The sequence below is a fragment of the Sorex fumeus genome, unplaced genomic scaffold, assembly GCF_029834395.1.
Source record: "Sorex fumeus unplaced genomic scaffold, SorFum_2.1 ptg000156l, whole genome shotgun sequence".
Taxonomy (NCBI): Eukaryota; Metazoa; Chordata; class Mammalia; order Eulipotyphla; family Soricidae; genus Sorex; species Sorex fumeus.
Window position 1 is genome coordinate 608,166 of NW_026606213.1, and position 17,407 is coordinate 625,572.

General features: G+C 56.2%; 1 protein-coding gene across 1 annotated transcript; it reads left to right on the forward strand.

Moving 5' to 3' along the window:
- The first annotated feature begins 78 nt into the window (after positions 1-78).
- On the forward strand, positions 79-7,453 carry ARRDC5 (arrestin domain containing 5). Its single transcript, XM_056107261.1, has 4 exons — positions 79-140; positions 732-990; positions 5,150-5,355; positions 6,905-7,453. Exons 2-4 carry the CDS (start codon positions 738-740, stop codon positions 7,451-7,453), a joined length of 1,008 nt encoding a protein of 335 aa, XP_055963236.1. The 5' UTR covers positions 79-140; positions 732-737.
- Positions 7,454-17,407: the final 9,954 nt, after the last annotated feature.

Sequence of the window (17,407 nt, forward strand, 5' to 3'; positions counted from 1 at the left end):
GCAGATACAAAGTCCAGAACCCCTGCGCAACCTCTTTTCCTGGGCTCTGGGGCGCCGGAGAGATGACGTCACATCTCTGGGGATTTTTCTGGAAGCTCTAACCCTTAGTCACCTGAAGCCCATGTCTCAGCTGGGAATAGGTAGGGAACGGCCTACCTGGGTTACTGAAGCATATGGGTGGCACCTGGGGCAGGAGAGCTAGGCCAGGAGGGACGGTATTTATCATGTGTTTATCTAAGGCAATCATGAGTTTGATCCCCAGCACCCCACAGGGTCCCCAAACCCCATCAGGAGAGATCTCTGAGCACAGAGGAAGCTGACCCTATGCACCGCTGGGTGTTCCCACCACTAACAACAAAAAAAAATGGTGTAGGGTGTTTACCTTGCACGTGGCTGACCCAGATTCAATCCCCAGCACGCAGCTGATCTGGGTTCGATCCCCAGCATCCCATCTGGTCCCCCAAGCCCACCAGGAGTGATTTCTGAGTGCAGAGCCAGGAGTAACCCCTGAGCACTGCCAGATGTAACCCCAAAACAAAGAAAATGGCCAGACTGCCATGACGAGTGCCCAGGATTCCAGACCTGCTGTTGGTCTTGCCCTCCTGGAGAACGCCCTTCCCGGAACCCCCAGGCGTTGATGTCACAGTCGAGTGACTTGCGGTGTCCCAGGGAACTCGGACTCTTGATGGGGGGGAGCGGGGGGCGGGGAGGATGTTTCTCTACCACCCCAGCCCCCCATGTCTGTGGTGAAGTCCATCGAATTGAGGCTACCCCAAAATGCGGTCTACCTGGCCGGCTCCTGCATCAAAGGCCAGGTGGTCCTGACACTCAACAGCACCTTGGTGGACCCGGTGGTGCGGGTGGAGCTGGTGGGCAGAGGGTACGTGGAGTGGAACGAAGAAACCGGGGAGTCCCTCGATTACAGCAGAGACGTGATCTGTAACAACAAGGCCGACTACGTGCACAAGACCAAGACGTTCCCCGTGGAAGGTATGGAAGAGCCCCCGAGGGGCCGGAGCCATAGCACAGCGGGGAGGGCGTTTTTGCCTTGCGTGTGGACAACCTGGGTTTGATCCCCGGCATCCCGCATGGTCCTCCCAGCACCACCAGGAGTAATTCCTCAGTGCATGAGCCAGGGGTAACCCCTGAGCACCGCCAGGTGTGACCCAAAAAAGCAAACACAAGAAAAAATTTAAAAAAAAGAAGCCCCCCAGTCAGACCCTCGCTGTCTTAGGAACCAGGGTTGGCCGCCCACAGATTCCCTCCTGAAACCCCCCTCGCTCCTCCTCCAAGGAGCTCAGACACAGACAAAGAGGCCTGGAAAGGGGCTGGAGGGACAGGACAGCGCGTAGAGCCTTTGCCTTATACGCAGCTGAGTTCAATCCCTGGCATCCCATATGGTACCCCAAGAACCGCCAGGAGTAAACCCTGGGCCTCACTGGGTGTGACCTAAAAAGCAAAAGAAAAAATAAGAGGGGGGCTGGAGCGATAGCACTGCGGGGAGGGCGTTTGCCTTGCACGTGGTCAGCCCAGGTTCGATTCCCAGCATCCCATAGGGTGCCCTGACCATGACAGGAGTGATTCCTGAGTGCAGAGCCAGGAGTAACCCCTGCGCATCGCTGGGTGTGACCCCTCCCCCCCAAAAAAATAGAGGTCTGGAATGTCCTGGGAAAGCGGAACCAAACCATGACCATCACAGACACAAATATACCAAAACAGGCCAGAGAGGGGACAGGAGCGACAGGATAGGGGCCTTGATGCCTGTCTTGCAGGCGGCTCCCCTGGTTTTGATTCCTGGCATCCCATAGGGTGCCCTGACCATGCCAGGAGTGATTCCTGAGTGCAGAACCGGGAGTAACCCCTGCGCATAACCGGATGTGACCCCAAACAAACAAAAAAGATGAACCAGAACTATAGGACAGCAGGGAGGGCTTGCTTCGCAGAAGGCTGACCTGCGTCAGCTTCCCACAGCATCCCATGGGGTCTCTCAGGCACTGCCAGGGGGTGATTCCCGAGCGCAGGAGTTAACCCAGAGTATCCCTGGGTGTGGCCCAAAAACAAAAAAAAAAAAGAAAAGAAAAAAGAAGAAAAATAACAAGACATGCACCACTGCCCAAATATTGGGAAGGTCTGAGGGTGTGGTTTCGTGACAAATACTTCTCTGAGTCCAGACCCTACCTCGGGGATGCTGGGGAAGAAATGCTTCTTGTTGAATCACTCCAGGGCCTTCTGTGACTCCGTGACAAAAGCTGGGGGATATGGGGCAGAGGAACCCACAGTTCCTGGGAGGAATCTATGGAAGAAGTCTACAGCCGGGGCTGGAGCGATAGCACAGCGGGGAGGGCGTTTGCCTTGCACACGGCCAACCCGGGTTCGATTCCCAGCATCCCATAGGGTCTCCTGAGCACCGCCAGGAGTGATTCCTGAATGTATGAACCTGTAACTCCTGTGCATTGCTGGGTGTGACCCAAAAAAGCCAAAAAAAAAAAGAAAAGAGAACAAGTCTACAGCCCCAGTTATCCCAGTTACTTGAAGGTTTTTGTTTTGTTTTGTTTTTTGCTTTTTTTGGGTCATACCCGGCGATGGGTTATTCCTGGCTCTGCACTCAGGAATGACTCCTGGCGGTGCTCAAGGGACCATAGGGGATGCTGGGAATCGAACCCGGGTCAGCCACGTGCAAAGCAAATGTCCAACCCGCTGTGCTATTGCTCCAGCCCCCCAAGTTATTTGAAGTTCAAGAGGTGGGAGACGGAGCTGTTGGGGCTCTGGACTTCCCCCAGAAAGCTCTCATGCAGATGTGCCTGGTCAGCTCCCCATGAAGGGGGCCCAAGGAGAGTTCATTATAGACCCGGAGAGAGAGTCCAGCAGGGAAGGCAAGAGCCTGGCATGTGGTCAATCAGGGTTCAATCCTCAGCATGGCATAAGCTTCCCTGAGCACAGAGCCAGGAGTCAGGCCAAGCACCGCCAGGTATGGTCCCCCCTAAACCAAACAAAATCAAAATCCACCGTGGTTTCATTTTACTCATTGAAAGATGAAGTGGGAGCCAGAGAAATAGTACAGGAGTGAACTGCCATGCATGGGGATGGAGCCCCGTTTGACCTGACTTCTTGTGCCATCCCCTGAGCACTGCCAGGACTACCCCAGATCCCAGAGCCAGAAGCAGGGGCTAGAGCCATGGTACAGCACGGCAGGCGTTTGCCTTGCACATGGCGGACGTGGGTTCGATCTCCGGCACACCATAGGGTCCCCCAAGCACCGCAGGAGTAATTCCTGAGTGCAGAGCCAGGAGTGAGCCCTGAGCATCTCCAGGTATGACTCAACAAGGAATAAAAACGCCTTCCCCAGTGCACTACCACTCTGGCCCGCATCTCACTCATTTTACAGGCCATCTTTCAAATCCCTACTCCACCCTCGCTGACCCACCCAGGAGAAAATCCTTGCTGCAGGGAACTTCCAGGTTTCCTCACAGAGAGAATCAAGGGCTTAGATTAAACCCATAGGTATCCAGCTGGTGCTTAATAAATGTTAACGCTTTCTACCCAAGCCCTCCCTAGCAGTCGACCCCTCCCAGACCCCCTGCCCGGCATCTCCCCTCCAAGGCATCCACCAGATGCGCAGCCCTATCTAGCAAGGAAAGACTCCAGCTGAAGCGGGTTTGGGAGAAAAGCAGGGAAATGCAAGCTGTCGGGAACAGAGAGGGTGAGGGTCCCCGTAAGAATCAGCGGATACTCAGCACCGTCCATGGCGGGGATGACGCTTGCCTTGTACACAGCCAACCTGGGCTTGATCTCCAGTATACCCGGCTGGCTCCCCAAAGCTCTGGAAATGACCCCTGAGTGCAGAGCCAGGAGTCAGCCCTGAGCATCGCCACTGTGACCCAACGACAAACGGATTTTATTGTTGTGTGTCTTTTTTTTCTTTTTGGGTCACACCCGGCGATGCGCAGGGGTTCCTCCTGGCTCTGCACTCAGGAATGACTCCTGGCGGTGCTCGGGGGACCCTATGGGATGCTGGGAATCGAACCCAGGTTGGCCGCGTGCAAGGCAAACGCCCTCCCCGCTGTGCTCTAGTACCCAAACAAATGATTTTAAAAAACAAAAATGAAACAGATATTAAGCACCTAGTGCCTGGGCCTGACGCGTGGCCTAAACTTTTCAACAACATGCACGTGGCCGGCCGGGGAGATCTCCAGAGACTGCAGTGCGTGCCAGCCCTCTCAGGACCCTGGGGTTGACCCCAGAGCTTTGTAGCACCCCCAAACACTATTAGGTATAACTCGAGTGCCCCCCACCTCCCGCCAGCTCTGCTCCTCCAGAAAATAAACCCCAGAAAAAATGTTTTCAGCTATCCTTTCTTTTTTAAGGTGGGGTGGGAGTCACACCCAGCTGTGTTCAAGGCTTAGCCCTGGCTCTGCACTCAGATCATTCCGGGTGGGCTTGGGGTACCCTATGGGGTGCCGAGGATCGAACCCGGGTCAGCCATGTGCAAGGCAAACCCCCTCCCCGTTATCCTGTGGCCCCAGCCCTCATCTTCGCCTGTTCTTGCTAGAAATGAGAGTGTGACAGTGCCAACTGACACCTCCAACTCCTGGGCCAAGTGCAGGACTGAACTAGTGGGCAGAGAGAGGTTAGTGTCCCCCCCTGAGACCAGGGCAGAATATTGATGGGTCACATAGCTCCCCCAAAAACCCAGGGGTCAGATCCGGAACAATGTCCCTGCAGAAACAGTCCAACCATTGGGGGTAGAAAACAAGGAGAGGTGGGGTAAGTTCTAGAACTTTTTTTTTGTTTTGCTTTTCGGGTCACACCTGGCGAGGATTACTCCTGGCTCTGCACTCAGGAATCACTCCTGGTGGTACTCGGGGGACCATATGAGATGCCAGGGATGGAACCCAGGTCGGTCTCGTGCAAGGCAAATGCCCTACCTGCTGTGCTATCGCTCCGGCCCCCCCCCTTTTTTTTTTCCGGCACACCTGGCAGTGCTCAGGGTTTTATTCCCAGTGCTGTGCTCAGAAGTCACTCAAGCAGTGTTTGGGCAACCCTAAGGGATGACAGGGAGTCACACGCCAGGCAAGCGCCCTCCCCACTGTCGTGCGGCTGGCTGGCCTTCTCCGCCTCTCTGATGGCCGTTGGTGTGCTTTGCTTTCAGGTAACTGGTTAAGCGCGGGCAGCCACACCTTTGAATTTCGGTTCAACTTACCTCCCAGGCTCCCGTCGACGTTCACCAGCAAATTCGGTCACGTCTTCTACTTCATCCAGGCCATCTGCTTGGGCCGGGAGTGTATTCTCGGCAAGAAGAGATTGTACTTAATGGTTCAAGGGACTTCGGACTTCCACAGAAAAAGTTCAGGGCAGGTAGCAGCGGGGTGACGGGCTGGGTAGGTGGGCAGTGGAGGGGTGTCCTCAAATGCCCCCTTCGCGGGAAGTGGACGAGCTGGGCATGCAAACACTCGCCCTCCACTGGGGTCTAGAGAGAACGGTACAGAGTAAGCTGGGGCAGTTCCTTTGCCTTGCACATGACCAACCCTATCTCTGATCCAACCCCCTCCCGCTAAGCCCCGAGCACAGCCAGGAGTGGCCCCCAAACCCAACCCACCCCGCCAAACCAATGCAACCATTGCTTTACACATTTTCCGGGAGGGTGGGGACTGGTTTGGGCCACACTAGAAAGTGCTTGCAGGTCAAACCTCAGCTGCCTGCGAGGCAACTGACCTTAACCCCTGTTATCTCTCCCTCAGGCCAGGGTTTTTAATGCTGGTCAATTTCTAGAGCCTGCAAACTTCCGTCCTAGTCAATTTCACGTACCTCCGTGGAAGTCTCTAAGTGGGGCTATTGAAACAATTGTTACCCTGTTCTTCCTCCTCCCCAAGCACAGGGGAAGTCCCCTAGAGGAGAAAGTCACCCTCAACCCACACCCCCCCCACCCATCAAATCTTTTATTTAAAAGTGATCCCTAGGGTCAGGGCAATAGTACAGATGGGAAGGCGCTGGCCTTGGGTTCGATCCCTATTCCCGGGCACCCCATAGCATCCCCGACCCCTGCCAGGAGGGATTCCAGGGTGGAGAGCCACGAAGAACCCTGGCCCATTCCCAGAGTGGCCCCAAAACAAAACAAAAGATGCCAATAGGGCATTTGCCTGGCATATGTGGCCAACCTGGTTCCGTCCCCAGCACCCCATAGGGTCCCCCAAGTACCGCCAGGAGTGATCCCTGAGCACAGTGGCAGACATTAAGCCCTGAGCACAGTCAGGTGTGTCCAAAAATAAATAATTAACTTCTAAAACAGGTGGTCCAGGGGCTGGAGAGAGAGCACAGCGGGGAGGGCGTTTGCCTTGCACACGGCCGACCCGGGTTCGATTCCCAGCATCCCATATGGTCCCCTGAGCACCACCAGGAGTAACTCCTGAGTGCAGAGCCAGGAGGAACCCCTGTGCATCGCCGGGTGTGACCCAAAAAGCAAAAAATAATAATCAAATAAAATAAAACAGGTGGTCCAGTGACCAGAGAGCCATAAGACAGCGGGAAGGGCACTTGCCTTGCATGCAGCTAAACCAGCTTTGATCCCATTTCATCCCCGAGCCCTGCCAGGAGTGATCCCTGAGCGTCACCAGGTGTGACCCCAAAATCAACACCCAAAACCTGGTCCTGTGGTCCAGAACGATAGTACAGCGAGTAGAGCAGCGAGTAGAGCGTTTGCCTTGCAGGCAACCAACCTGGGTTCAATTCCATAGGATCCCCCGAGCATTGCCAGGAGTCATTCCTGAGTGCAGAGTCAGGAGTAACCCCTGACCATCACTGGCTGTGACCCAATAAGCAAAAAAAAAAAAAAAAAGGGGGGGTATTGGTGGGCAGGGGGCCTGACTCATGACCCCTCATGGTGGTCCATCCACCCTGGCCCGTGCAGTCGCCCCTCTTGGTGGAAACGGAGAAGCGAGTGTCTTACCACTGCTGTGGCCAAGGTACCATCTGCCTGCGCGTGGAGATGGAGAGGAACACCTTCAGCCCCGGCGACCGGGTGGTCTTCACCACTGAGATCAGCAACCAGACCAGCAAGTGCATCCGCTCCGTGGCGTGGGCCCTGCATGCGCATGTCCAGTACCAAGGCTTCACCCCCAACACGGAGCGGCGGGCGCGCGCCGACAGCAGCCAGCTGGCCCGGCAGGAGACCAGCACCCACATCGGGCCCTTCACCACCAGCAAGATCGTCAGCGCCTTCCAGCTGCCGCAGGTGCTGTCCCTGACCAGCGTGCAGCCGGACACGGAGCTCATGAGCTCCCGCTACGAGCTGGTCAGTACTGTCCACTTGCCCTGGTCCCTCAGCAGCGTGAAGGCCAGGGTGCCGGTCATCATCACGCGCACCCCCCTGGGCTCTGACTGCTGCGCCCCGCGGCGGGAATGCAGGCCCAGGGCGGCCGCTTCCATCGAGGCCGAAGCTTCCGAAATCAGTGTCTGAACTTCTGGGAGAGTAAAAGGTTTATGAGACCCTGTTCCCGCGGGCGCTGCTGTTTCTGCTTCGTTTGCGTTGGGTTGGGGGCCACCCCGCCCGGAATGATCAAGACTCCTCCCGACTCTGCCCTCCTGGTGATGCTCAGGAGACCATATGGGGTTGCGGGGGATTGAACCCGAGTGGGCTGTAGTGCGAGGCGTGCGCCCTGCCTGCTTGTACTGTGGCTCTGACTCCTGGATTCTTCTTTTCTTTTCTTTTTTGGGTCACACCCGGCAATGCTCAGGGGTTCCTCCTGGCTCTGCATTCAGGAATGACTCCTGGCGGTGATCGGGGGACCCTATGGGATGCTGGGAACCGAACCCAGGTTGGCTGTGTGCAAGGCAAACGCCCTTTTTGCTGTGCTATCACTCCAGACCCTAGCAGCTGGATTCTTCGTTTTTTGTTTTTTTTTTTTTATTTTTTATTGAAGATGGATGGTTGATGGATGATAGATGATGGATGGATGGGTGGATGGATGGATGGATGGATATACATGTTCTGGTCCACCCACACAGCACAAGGCTAATCCTGCCTTCATAAGAAAGGACATAGGGCCACAACAATTGTTCAGATAAGTGAGCACATGTCATATGGCTGACCCCAGTTTGGTCCCCAGCACTGCAAGATCCCTCAAGCACAGAGTCAGGTCTAGTCCCCAAGCACTGCCAGTTATGGCCAAACCCCACCCCCGAAAAGGACATTTTTTTCTGGAGGTGTCTTCCAAGCAGTCCTCAGGAAGCCTGGGGGCCTATCCTGATGAGTGAATGTGTGTGTGTGTGTGTGTGTGTGTGTGTGTGTGTGTGTGTGGTGTGGTGTGCAGGGCTTTCTCCTGACTGTGTTTCGGGATCACTTCTGGTGGGGCTCAGGAGACCATACCTGGTGCCCAGGATTGAATCTGGGAAGTCTGCATCCATGCCCCTCTATACTATCACTCTGGCCCCCATTCTGGTGGACTTTTATTGTTAGGGGGTATACTCTCCTGTGCTCAGGGCTTTCTTCTGGCTCTGCTCCCAGGGATGACTCCCAACCGGCTCTGGGGACCCTCTCTGGGATGCTGGGGGCCGAACCTGGATTGGCAGCTTGCAAGGCAAACGCCCTCCCTGCTGTCCCATTGCTCCAGCCCCTGTGCTGGTGATTTTTGGCTAAGAGGATGGGGATTTCACCCTAGAGTGCTTGGGGACCTCCAGGGCCGCACCCTGGATGCTCAAGAAAACCCATGGGTGTTAAGAGTAAACTCTGGGCTGGAGCAATAGCACAGTGGGTAGGGCGTTTGCCTGGCACATGGCCAATCCGGGTTCAATTCCCAGAATCCCATTGGGTCCCCCGAGCACCGCCAGGAGTGATTCCTGAGTGCAGAGCCAGGAGGAACCCCTGAGCATCGCCGGGTGTGACCCCAAAAAACGTGAACTCTGGCTGCTTGTAAGACAGCACTTAACCCCTCTGACTTCTAGACACTCTCTCCAAGGGAGAAAGGACATTTGGCAGCTGCACTGCTGGGGTCTTAAGGGGAGGGAGAGTGTCTGGGTGAGATGCATCCTTAGTCAGTAGCACGGGAGCAGGTGACCAAACCCACCAGAGTCAGCCTTGACCAGAAAGTCACCAGGGCCTGGAATGCTTTGGGTCTCGGCTGCCTCCTCCCTCGCTCGGCTGTCTCACCCCACGGGTGGGTTGCAGATGGGTGACTATCCGCCCACACACGTTCCCCTGTATCTGCAGCCTCCCCGCCATTGCTTCTCAGAAACGGGGCTTCCGTGCGAACCGCTCCCGTCTCACCACCTCCTCCACCTCCTCCTCCATCTCCCTCGTTCCTGCAGGAAAGGCAATTCCGCTTTTCCCTGAAGTCCTCTGCTCTTCCTTTCCCGGATGGACGACACTCCCTTCTCCCTTTGTTTCCTTCATTTTAGGTTTGGGATCGACACCCAGAGGGGGCTGGGCTGGAACTAGAGAGAGAGTTAAGGCATTTGCCTTGCATGTGAGTTCCATCCCCAACAGCAGGTAGGCAAACGCCCTACCTGCTGTGCTATCACTCTGGCCCACCTCCGTATCAGATTTTGAATCGAGGCTGTCAGCTTGTGTCCAAGCCATGACACCCAGAGGGTCCCCCGGATACCGCCGGGAGTGATTCCTTAGTGCAGCGCCAGGAGTCGGCTCTGAGCATCACTGGGTGGGCAGCCAAAATACTAAAAGTGCTCAGGGTTGTTCTCAAAGCTGACTCCCAGCTCTGCACTTAGGGATCCCTCTCGGGCAGGGCTCAGAGAGTTGTATGTGGTGCCTGTCATCAAACGCTGGTCAGCTGTGGGCAGACAAGCAGTCTAACCACTGTACTCTCTCTCCAGCCATACCCAGCAGTGCTTGGGGCCACAGCCAGCTCTGGGCTCAGAGCGAGGGAGGCACATGCATGCAGAGGGTGGGGGTGGTCAGCTGGGCTGGCTTAGCTCGCTCCGTCCCTCCCTCTCCTTTCTCCTCTCACCTCCATATCAGATGTTTTTTTCTTTTTGGGTCACACCCAGCAATGCTCAGGGGTCACTCCTGGCTCTGCATTCAGGAATTACCCCTGGCGGTGCTTGGGGGACCATATGGGATGCCAGGGATTGAACTCAGATCGGCAAGGCAAACGCCCTACCTGCTGTGCTATCACTCTGGCCCACCTCCATATCAGATTTTGAATCGAGGCTGTCAGCTTGGGTCCAAGCCATGACACCCATGCTTCCTCACCCAGGAAGTCGTCCAGGTCTGCCTGTCAAAGCCTCCCTTTTCTCTTGTGACAGGCCTGCAGCATGGATGACGCTTAAGGTTCTTTTCCATGAATACGTGGGTCCCACCTGCCTGTTAAACATTTTGGATCAGATTAAGGGCACGGGACTTGACCCTAAGGCTTATGGAAGCACTTTTGGCGTCTTGGAGCCATATCTAGTCATGCTCAGAGGCTGTTCCTGGCCCTGTGCTCTGGACAGTACCTTGGCAGTACTCGGAGACCCAGATGTGGTACCAGGGATCAGAACTGCACACTCAAGCGTCTTTGAACCATCTCCCCCAGCCCTCAGGATTAGCACTGCACTGTCCTCCCGTTATTTATCGATTTGCTCGAGCAGGCCCAGTAATGTCTCCATTGTGACAATTGTTACTGTGTTTGGCATATCGGACATGATACGCCACGGGTAGCTTGCCAGGTTTGCCGTGTGGGCAAGATACTCTCGGTAGCTTGCCGGGCTCTCTGAGAGGAGTGGAGGAATCGAACTTCGGTCGGCCCTTTGGCCACTTGCAAGGAAAACGCCCAACCCGCTGTGCTATCCCTCCTTTTTTTTCTTTTTGGATCACACCCAGCGATGTTCAAGGGTGACTCCTGGCACATGCACTCAGGAATCTCCTCATGGTGCTTGGGGGGCCATATGGGATGCTGGGGATCGAACCCAGGTCAGCCGTGTGCAAGGCAAACGCCCTACCCACTGTGCTATCGCTCCAGCCCCTCAGTATTATTTTTTGTTGGTTGATCTTTGTTTTGGACTGGAGCGATAGCACAGTGGCTCACAATCTGTTGTGAGATGTTACTGGTGCCCGCTCGAGCAAATCGATGAACAACGGGAGGACAGTGCAGTGCAGATCTTTGTTTGGGGGTCACATGCAGCGGTGCTCAAGGCTGACTCCTGATGGACTTGGAGGACCATATGGGATGCTGAGGATTGAACCTGGGTTGGCCGCATGCAAGTCAAGCACCCTCCCTGCTGTACTATCGCTCGGGCCCAGTACTCATATCATTATAATTTATCAAGACTTGGCTTTACATTCGAGTTTCCTGCATCAGTCCTGGGCATTGTGGTGAGAGGTCTGAGTAGCTTCTGTGGCCCCATTCACTTGATGTCCCCACATCATTGAAGACTCTGGTGATCCCCTAAAATATCACAGTGTCCTCTGGGGGCAGGATCACAGGGTGGGAGCTTCTGTCCTGGTTATAACGTGGGAGGTAGATTGAATTAGGGGCCAGAAAGATAGTACAGTGGGTAGGGCGTTTGCCTTGGCACGCGACTGACCCAGGTTCAATCTTCAGCATCCCATAGGGTCCCCTGAGCACCACCAGAAGTGATCCCGGAGTGCAGAGCCAGGAGTAACCCCTGAGCATCACTGGGTGTGGCCCAAACCCATGCCTGCCCCCAAAGCTATCTAGGATTGGGGGGTTATGTGGTAGTACAGCAGGCAGGCTGCTTACCGGGGCTCAGTCCCTGGCACCTCCTGTGGTTTCTGTAGCCCCGCCAAGAGTGATCCCTGAATACAGAACCAGGAGGGATTCCTGAGCACCCCCGGATGTGGCCCTCAAATGTGGAAAAAAAAAAGAAAAGGAAAAGATTTCTTGAAGGGAGTGTTCATGGATTCCCAGCCTAAGAGTTATTTCCGGGGCTGGAGCGATAGCACAGCGGGGAGGGCGTTTGCCTTGCACGCGGCCAACCCCGGGTTCGATTCCCAGCATCCCATAGGGTCCCCCGAGCACCACCAGGAGTAATTCCTGAGTGAAGAGCAGGGAGGAACCCCTGTGCGTCGCCAGGTGTGACCCAAAAAGCAATAAAAGAAAAAAATAAAGTAACTTCCGCCTCGAGCCTCAGTTTCCCTGTCTGTAAAATGTGAGCTTTCTCAAAGAAACCCTCTTTAACCAGCATGTTCTCCGGCCATATGGGGTCTTCTAGAAGATTCTGGCAGAGGGGCACCACCAGTCCCAGCCCCCTCCCAACACCAGCTGCCTCCCCACCCCTGCCTCCCCACCGCCCGACTGGGGTGCCCACACAGGCGGGCGTTGGGCAGGCTTCCTGTGTGGTGGCTGCTGGTGCCCACGGGGCCAGGTGGGCCAACGGGAGCAACGCAGCTGGAGCCATCCCACTTCCTGCGCCCTGCGGGAGGCGCCTCACCCCCAGTGTAACACACCCAGGACCCAGGCCGCCCCCTCGCCTCCCCTGCCAGCTGTTTCCAGCTTCCACCCCACCCCCACCCGGGCAGGCGGGCGGGCAGCAGAGGGCCCAGCAGCCCGTGCCCGGACGCCTGCACCCCGCTGGGAATGAATCCCGCCCCGCCCCCCGGCTGCCCCCCTCCTCCTCCCCATTCTAGTCCCAAGGCGCGATCTGGCCCCTGTGCAGTGACCCCCGCCAGAGTGGGGGCATAACAGGAGGGTCCGGTGGGGTGACAGCCCCCCTGTTCGGAACCTCCGAGGGAGCCCCCTGCCTCAGGTGTCTCTAATTTTCTTTTCTAGTCATTTCCTTCCAGCAGGGGGCTGGTTCACGAGCCCCCCATATTTCTGCTAAGAACAAAGGAAAACCAGGAACTCTGAGCATGGCGTGTTTGTCCTCCATCCCCCTGCCACGACTCGCACCCCAACCCCGGGGTACACCCTCCGGCTGCCCCAAGCAGGAGGTTAAGAGTGTGTGTGAGGGCATTTCGGGGGGTGCCAGCCACGGTGCCCAGGGGACGCCTCCCTGGGTCACCTGTCCAGGCCTCCGTCTGCTGGCGCTTTGCCGGGAACTGCAGTATCTCTCAGCGGCCTGGGGACCTCCGCCAGCTTCTTTCTCTCTGTCCTCTGGGACTCAGGACTCGGGGACAAAGGCCTGGTGGAGGCCTCCCGGACGCCCAAACACCCTGTCTGGCTTTCTGGAGCTGCGGGTGCCCAGGGGGACCCACCCGTCAGATCTGGGAAGGGCCACCGAAATAGACTGACCGACCCCCACCGAACCTCTCGGACTCTCTCCCCTCCCCCAGTTCCGCCAGGCCGGGAGAGGAGGAGGTGGGGACAGGCCAGGGCCTGCGTGTTGAAAGACCCCGGGTTCCCGCTGCAAGGCAGCCGGAAGACAGGTCTGGCCCCTCAGATCCTCCACCCCGCAGAGCGCCCCGACCAGAGGGGCACCTTGGGGCAGCTGGGATGGGCGGGGCGGGGGAGGCTTAGTTTCAACTGCCGGAAAAAAAGTCCCCAGTACAGCAAGGAAGAAGGCACTTGTTTCCACTGCATGTGCCTGACCCGGGTTTGATCCCCGGCACTGCAGAGAATTCTTGAGCCCCACCAGGAGGGACCCCTGAGCGCAGAGGCAGGAGAGAAGCCTCAGAGCCACTAGACATCACCCCCCAAAAACCAAGCCGACTCAAGACAAAACCCAGTGTACCCCTTTCGGTCTCTCTTCTTCCTGCCTCAGCCCTCGGACCTCCTTGCTGTTATTCCCACACAACAGATCCCATCCTGCCCCAGGACCTTGGCACTGCAAATCGCCAGGCCGACACCTGCACCAGAGAGCCCGCAGCTAATTCCACAACACTGCCTCTTCTTTTCCACGTTGCAGCTCAGATGTTAGCTCCCCAGAAAGTTCCCTTGCTTGCTCCTCCTTCCCCGTTTTCTGAGAGGGCACACTCCATGCTGATATGACCTTCTAAAATCCCCCGCAGTGGGCTGGAGAGATAGCACAGCGGGTAGGGCGTCTGCCTTGCATGCGGCCGACCCGGGTTCGATCCCCAGCATCCCACAGGGTCCCCCGAGCACCGCCAGGAGTGATTCCTGAGTGCAGAACCAGGAGGAACCCCTGAGCATCGCCGGGTGTGACCCAAAAAGGAAAAAAAAATTCGCAGTGGAAATGTCACTCCGAGGGAGAGCACCGTGTCTCATGTGGAGGTCCAGGGCTCGATCCCTGGCACCACATAGAACGGAAACTAAAACCCTGTGAAATACTAGAGACATTTTGTTTTGTTTTGCCTTGCCAGGTAGTGCTCAGGACTGACTCCTAGCTCTTCACTCGGGAATCACTCCTGGCAGAGGCCAAGAGACCAGATGAGGTGCTGGGCTCAAATCCATTGAATCTGGATTTTTGCCACGTGCAAAACAAACCCCTTCACCCCAGGGCGGCCTCTCCAGAGCCTCATTTTCTCCTAAAGCAGAAGAAACAAGAAACGGGCCTGGAGGAGGTATAGGACAATGGGTAGGACATTTGCTTTGAAGTGGCCGACCCAGGTTTGATCCCTGGAATCCCATATGGCCCCCTAAGGCCTGCAAAGAGTGATCCCAGGAGTGTGGAGCCAGGAGTCACCTCTGAGAACTTCTGGGTGTTGGCCCAAATGCCAAAAAGAAAAAAAAAAGGCAACAGGTAAATCAAATAAAGCTGATGCAGCTTTAAAAGACCATTTGTCGGGGCTGGAGCCATAGCACAGCGGGTAGGGCGTTTGCCTTGCACGTCAGCCAACCCGGTTCGATTCCCAGCATCCCATAGGGTCCCCTGAGCACCGCCAGGAGTGATTCCTGAGTGCAGAGCCAGGAGTAACCCCTGGGCAGCGCCGGGTGTGACACAAAAAGCAATAATAATAATAATAATAATAATAATAATAATAAAAGACCATTTGTCTGGGCTGGAGAGATTGCACAGAGGGAAGGGCCTTGCATGCAGGCAACGGACCTGGGTTCAATCCCAAGCACCCCATATGGTCCCCCAAGCGTTGCCAGAATGACCCCTGAGTGCAGAGCCAAGGAGAACCCAGAGCACCCCTAAGAAAAAAAAAGACGATCTGTTCTGTTGCTTTTTCTCTTTTGCAGGACGAAAGGCCTTCAATGGTACAAGTGCTTCAGCCCAGGGGGCATAACTTTCAAGGTGGGCTCCCAGAGCATCTCGCCACCGGGTGGGGAGCCCAGGACTCCCCTGAGAATCACTTTGAACCAAGCTCATCCTTGGCGGCATCATCGGGCGTCCAGTGACTCGCTGGGTCTGCAACGCCAGACCCGACGGGGCTCGCACATCCCAGGCTGTGCCCAGGCATCACAGCCTATGAACACGGGCACGGACAGGCGGATGGACAGAGCGAAAGGGCCCAGAGGACAGAGACGCATGAATCTGGAGCTGGTGTAGACCAGATCTGGGGGCCCACAGTGCCACCTCGTGGCACTCTATCTGCCAAGTCCTGTAGCCTCAGCGGCCAAAAAAGTGGGAATGTTTAGAGTCCTCCCCGCGGGGAGGAGGGCCGAGGGGGAGGAGGGGGAGGAGGGGGGAGGAGGGGGAGGAGAAGGAGAAGGAGGGTGTGGAGGGGAAGGAGGGGAGGGAGAGGGGATGGGAGGGGGCAAGGAGAGGGAGCGCAGGGGGAGGAGGAGGAGGCTGGGGAGGAGGAGGAGAAGGAGCAGGGGGAGGGGCTGGTGGGTGAGTGAACCCAGCGAGGGTGGGGGAGAGGCGGGCAGCTTCTGAGGTTACCCAGTCCTGGTTGTGTCACCCTGGGCGAGTGACAGGACCATCTGGAGGCTGGGTTTGCTCCTCCAGAAAAACGGATGGACGTCAGGGCTCAGGTCAGCGGAAAAGCTCAGGCAACCACGGCTCCTTCTCCGCCTCTCTGTGGTTCAGGGCAGGGTTGGCGGGCAGATGGGGGGCAAGTACTTAATCAAATGGGGTATTGAGGGGCTAGAGCAGTAGTAAAAGCCGGGAGGGCACTTGCCTTGCAAACGGCTGGCCTGGGTTCGATCCCCAGCATCTCAAAGGGTCCCGGAGCACAGCCAGGAGTGATTCCTGAGTGCAGAGCCAGGAGGAAGCCCTGAGCATCCACCTGATTTGAGCCAAAAAATGTTTTTTCATACTCCCCCCAAAATAGGGGTACCCAGGCTGGGGGGGTGCTTTAGCGGTAGGGAGCGTAGTGCTGTGCATGTATCACACCCAGGATTCCAGGCATCTCTCTCTCTCTCTCTCTCTCTCTCTCTCTCTCTCTCTCTCACACACACACACACACACACACACACTACCCTGCTCAATTCACGGAATCTCAGATCAACCACAAAACTTGCTTCAGGGGGGCTGGAGTGATAGCACAGCCGGTAGGGCATTTGCTATCACTCGCAACCGACCCAGGTTCGATCCCCAGCATCCCATAGGGTCCCCTGAGCACCGCCAGGAGTAATTCCTGAGTGCAGAGCCAGGACTAACCCCTGTGCATCTCCGGGTTTGACCCAAAAAGCAAAAAAGAAAAAAAAAACTAAAACAAACAAAATAACCAGCTTCAGGAAAGGGTTGGCCCAGGAGCTGAAAAAAATCTGAAGATTGCTTTCTGTACTGCCCATGGCTATCTGTCTCTGAGTCTGATTTCTGGCCTGTAAAATGCGGTGTGTGTGTGTGTGTGTGTGTGTGTGTGTGTGTAGGGAGAAATGACAAAATGATACCTTATGTTGGACGGGACTATAAGCTTTCCTTATTGATTCATTAATTATTTTTTTAAAAAATATTTATTTATTGCTTTTTGGGTCACATCCGGCATTGCACAGGAATTACTCCTGGCTCATGCACTCAGGAATTACCCCTGACGGTGCTCTGGGGACCATATGGGATGCTGGGATTCAAACCCAGATCGGCCGCATGCAAGGCAGACACCCTACCCCCTATGCTATCACTCCAGCCCCCACATTAATTATTTTTAATTATTATTTTTTTTTGCTTTTTGGGTCACACCTGGCGATGCTCAGGGATTCCTCCTGGCTCTGCACTCAGGAGTTACTCCTGGCGGTGCTCAGGGGACCATATGGGATGCTGGGAATCGAACCCGGGTTGGCTGCATGCAAGGCAAACGCCCTCCCTGCTGTGCTATGGCTCCAGCCCCTCATGAATTATTTTTGGTGTGTTTTGGGGCTACGCCCAGCGATGTCCAGGGGTTCCTCTGGGCTCTGAACTCTGAACAGGGACCACTGTTGGTGCTCGGGAGACCCCGTGGCACGCCACTGTTGGAACCCAGGTGGGTCTGTGCATCAGCATCACCTGCCCTATTTAAGCCTCTCCAGCCCCTTGGGTTTCATGGCATCGCCCAGACATCCTCAGGAGGCTCCAGCCCGCTTGCTCCTAGGTCGGAGGGGGGTTCAGGCTGGGGGCGCGGGCCACCCACCCACCCACCCCACACATTTCACCCCTGCAGAATGTGGGGGCTCCAGACGCCCCAAACTCCTGG

Bases quoted from the DNA above. Each gene is read 5' to 3' on its own strand.
- ARRDC5 (XM_056107261.1), top strand. From the start codon at position 738: ATGTCTGTGGTGAAGTCCATCGAATTGAGGCTACCCCAAAATGCGGTC. The intron at 991-5,149 runs GTATGGAAGAGC...CTTTGCTTTCAG, and splicing joins CAAGACGTTCCCCGTGGAAG to GTAACTGGTTAAGCGCGGGC. The intron at 5,356-6,904 runs GTAGCAGCGGGG...TGGCCCGTGCAG, and splicing joins ACAGAAAAAGTTCAGGGCAG to TCGCCCCTCTTGGTGGAAAC.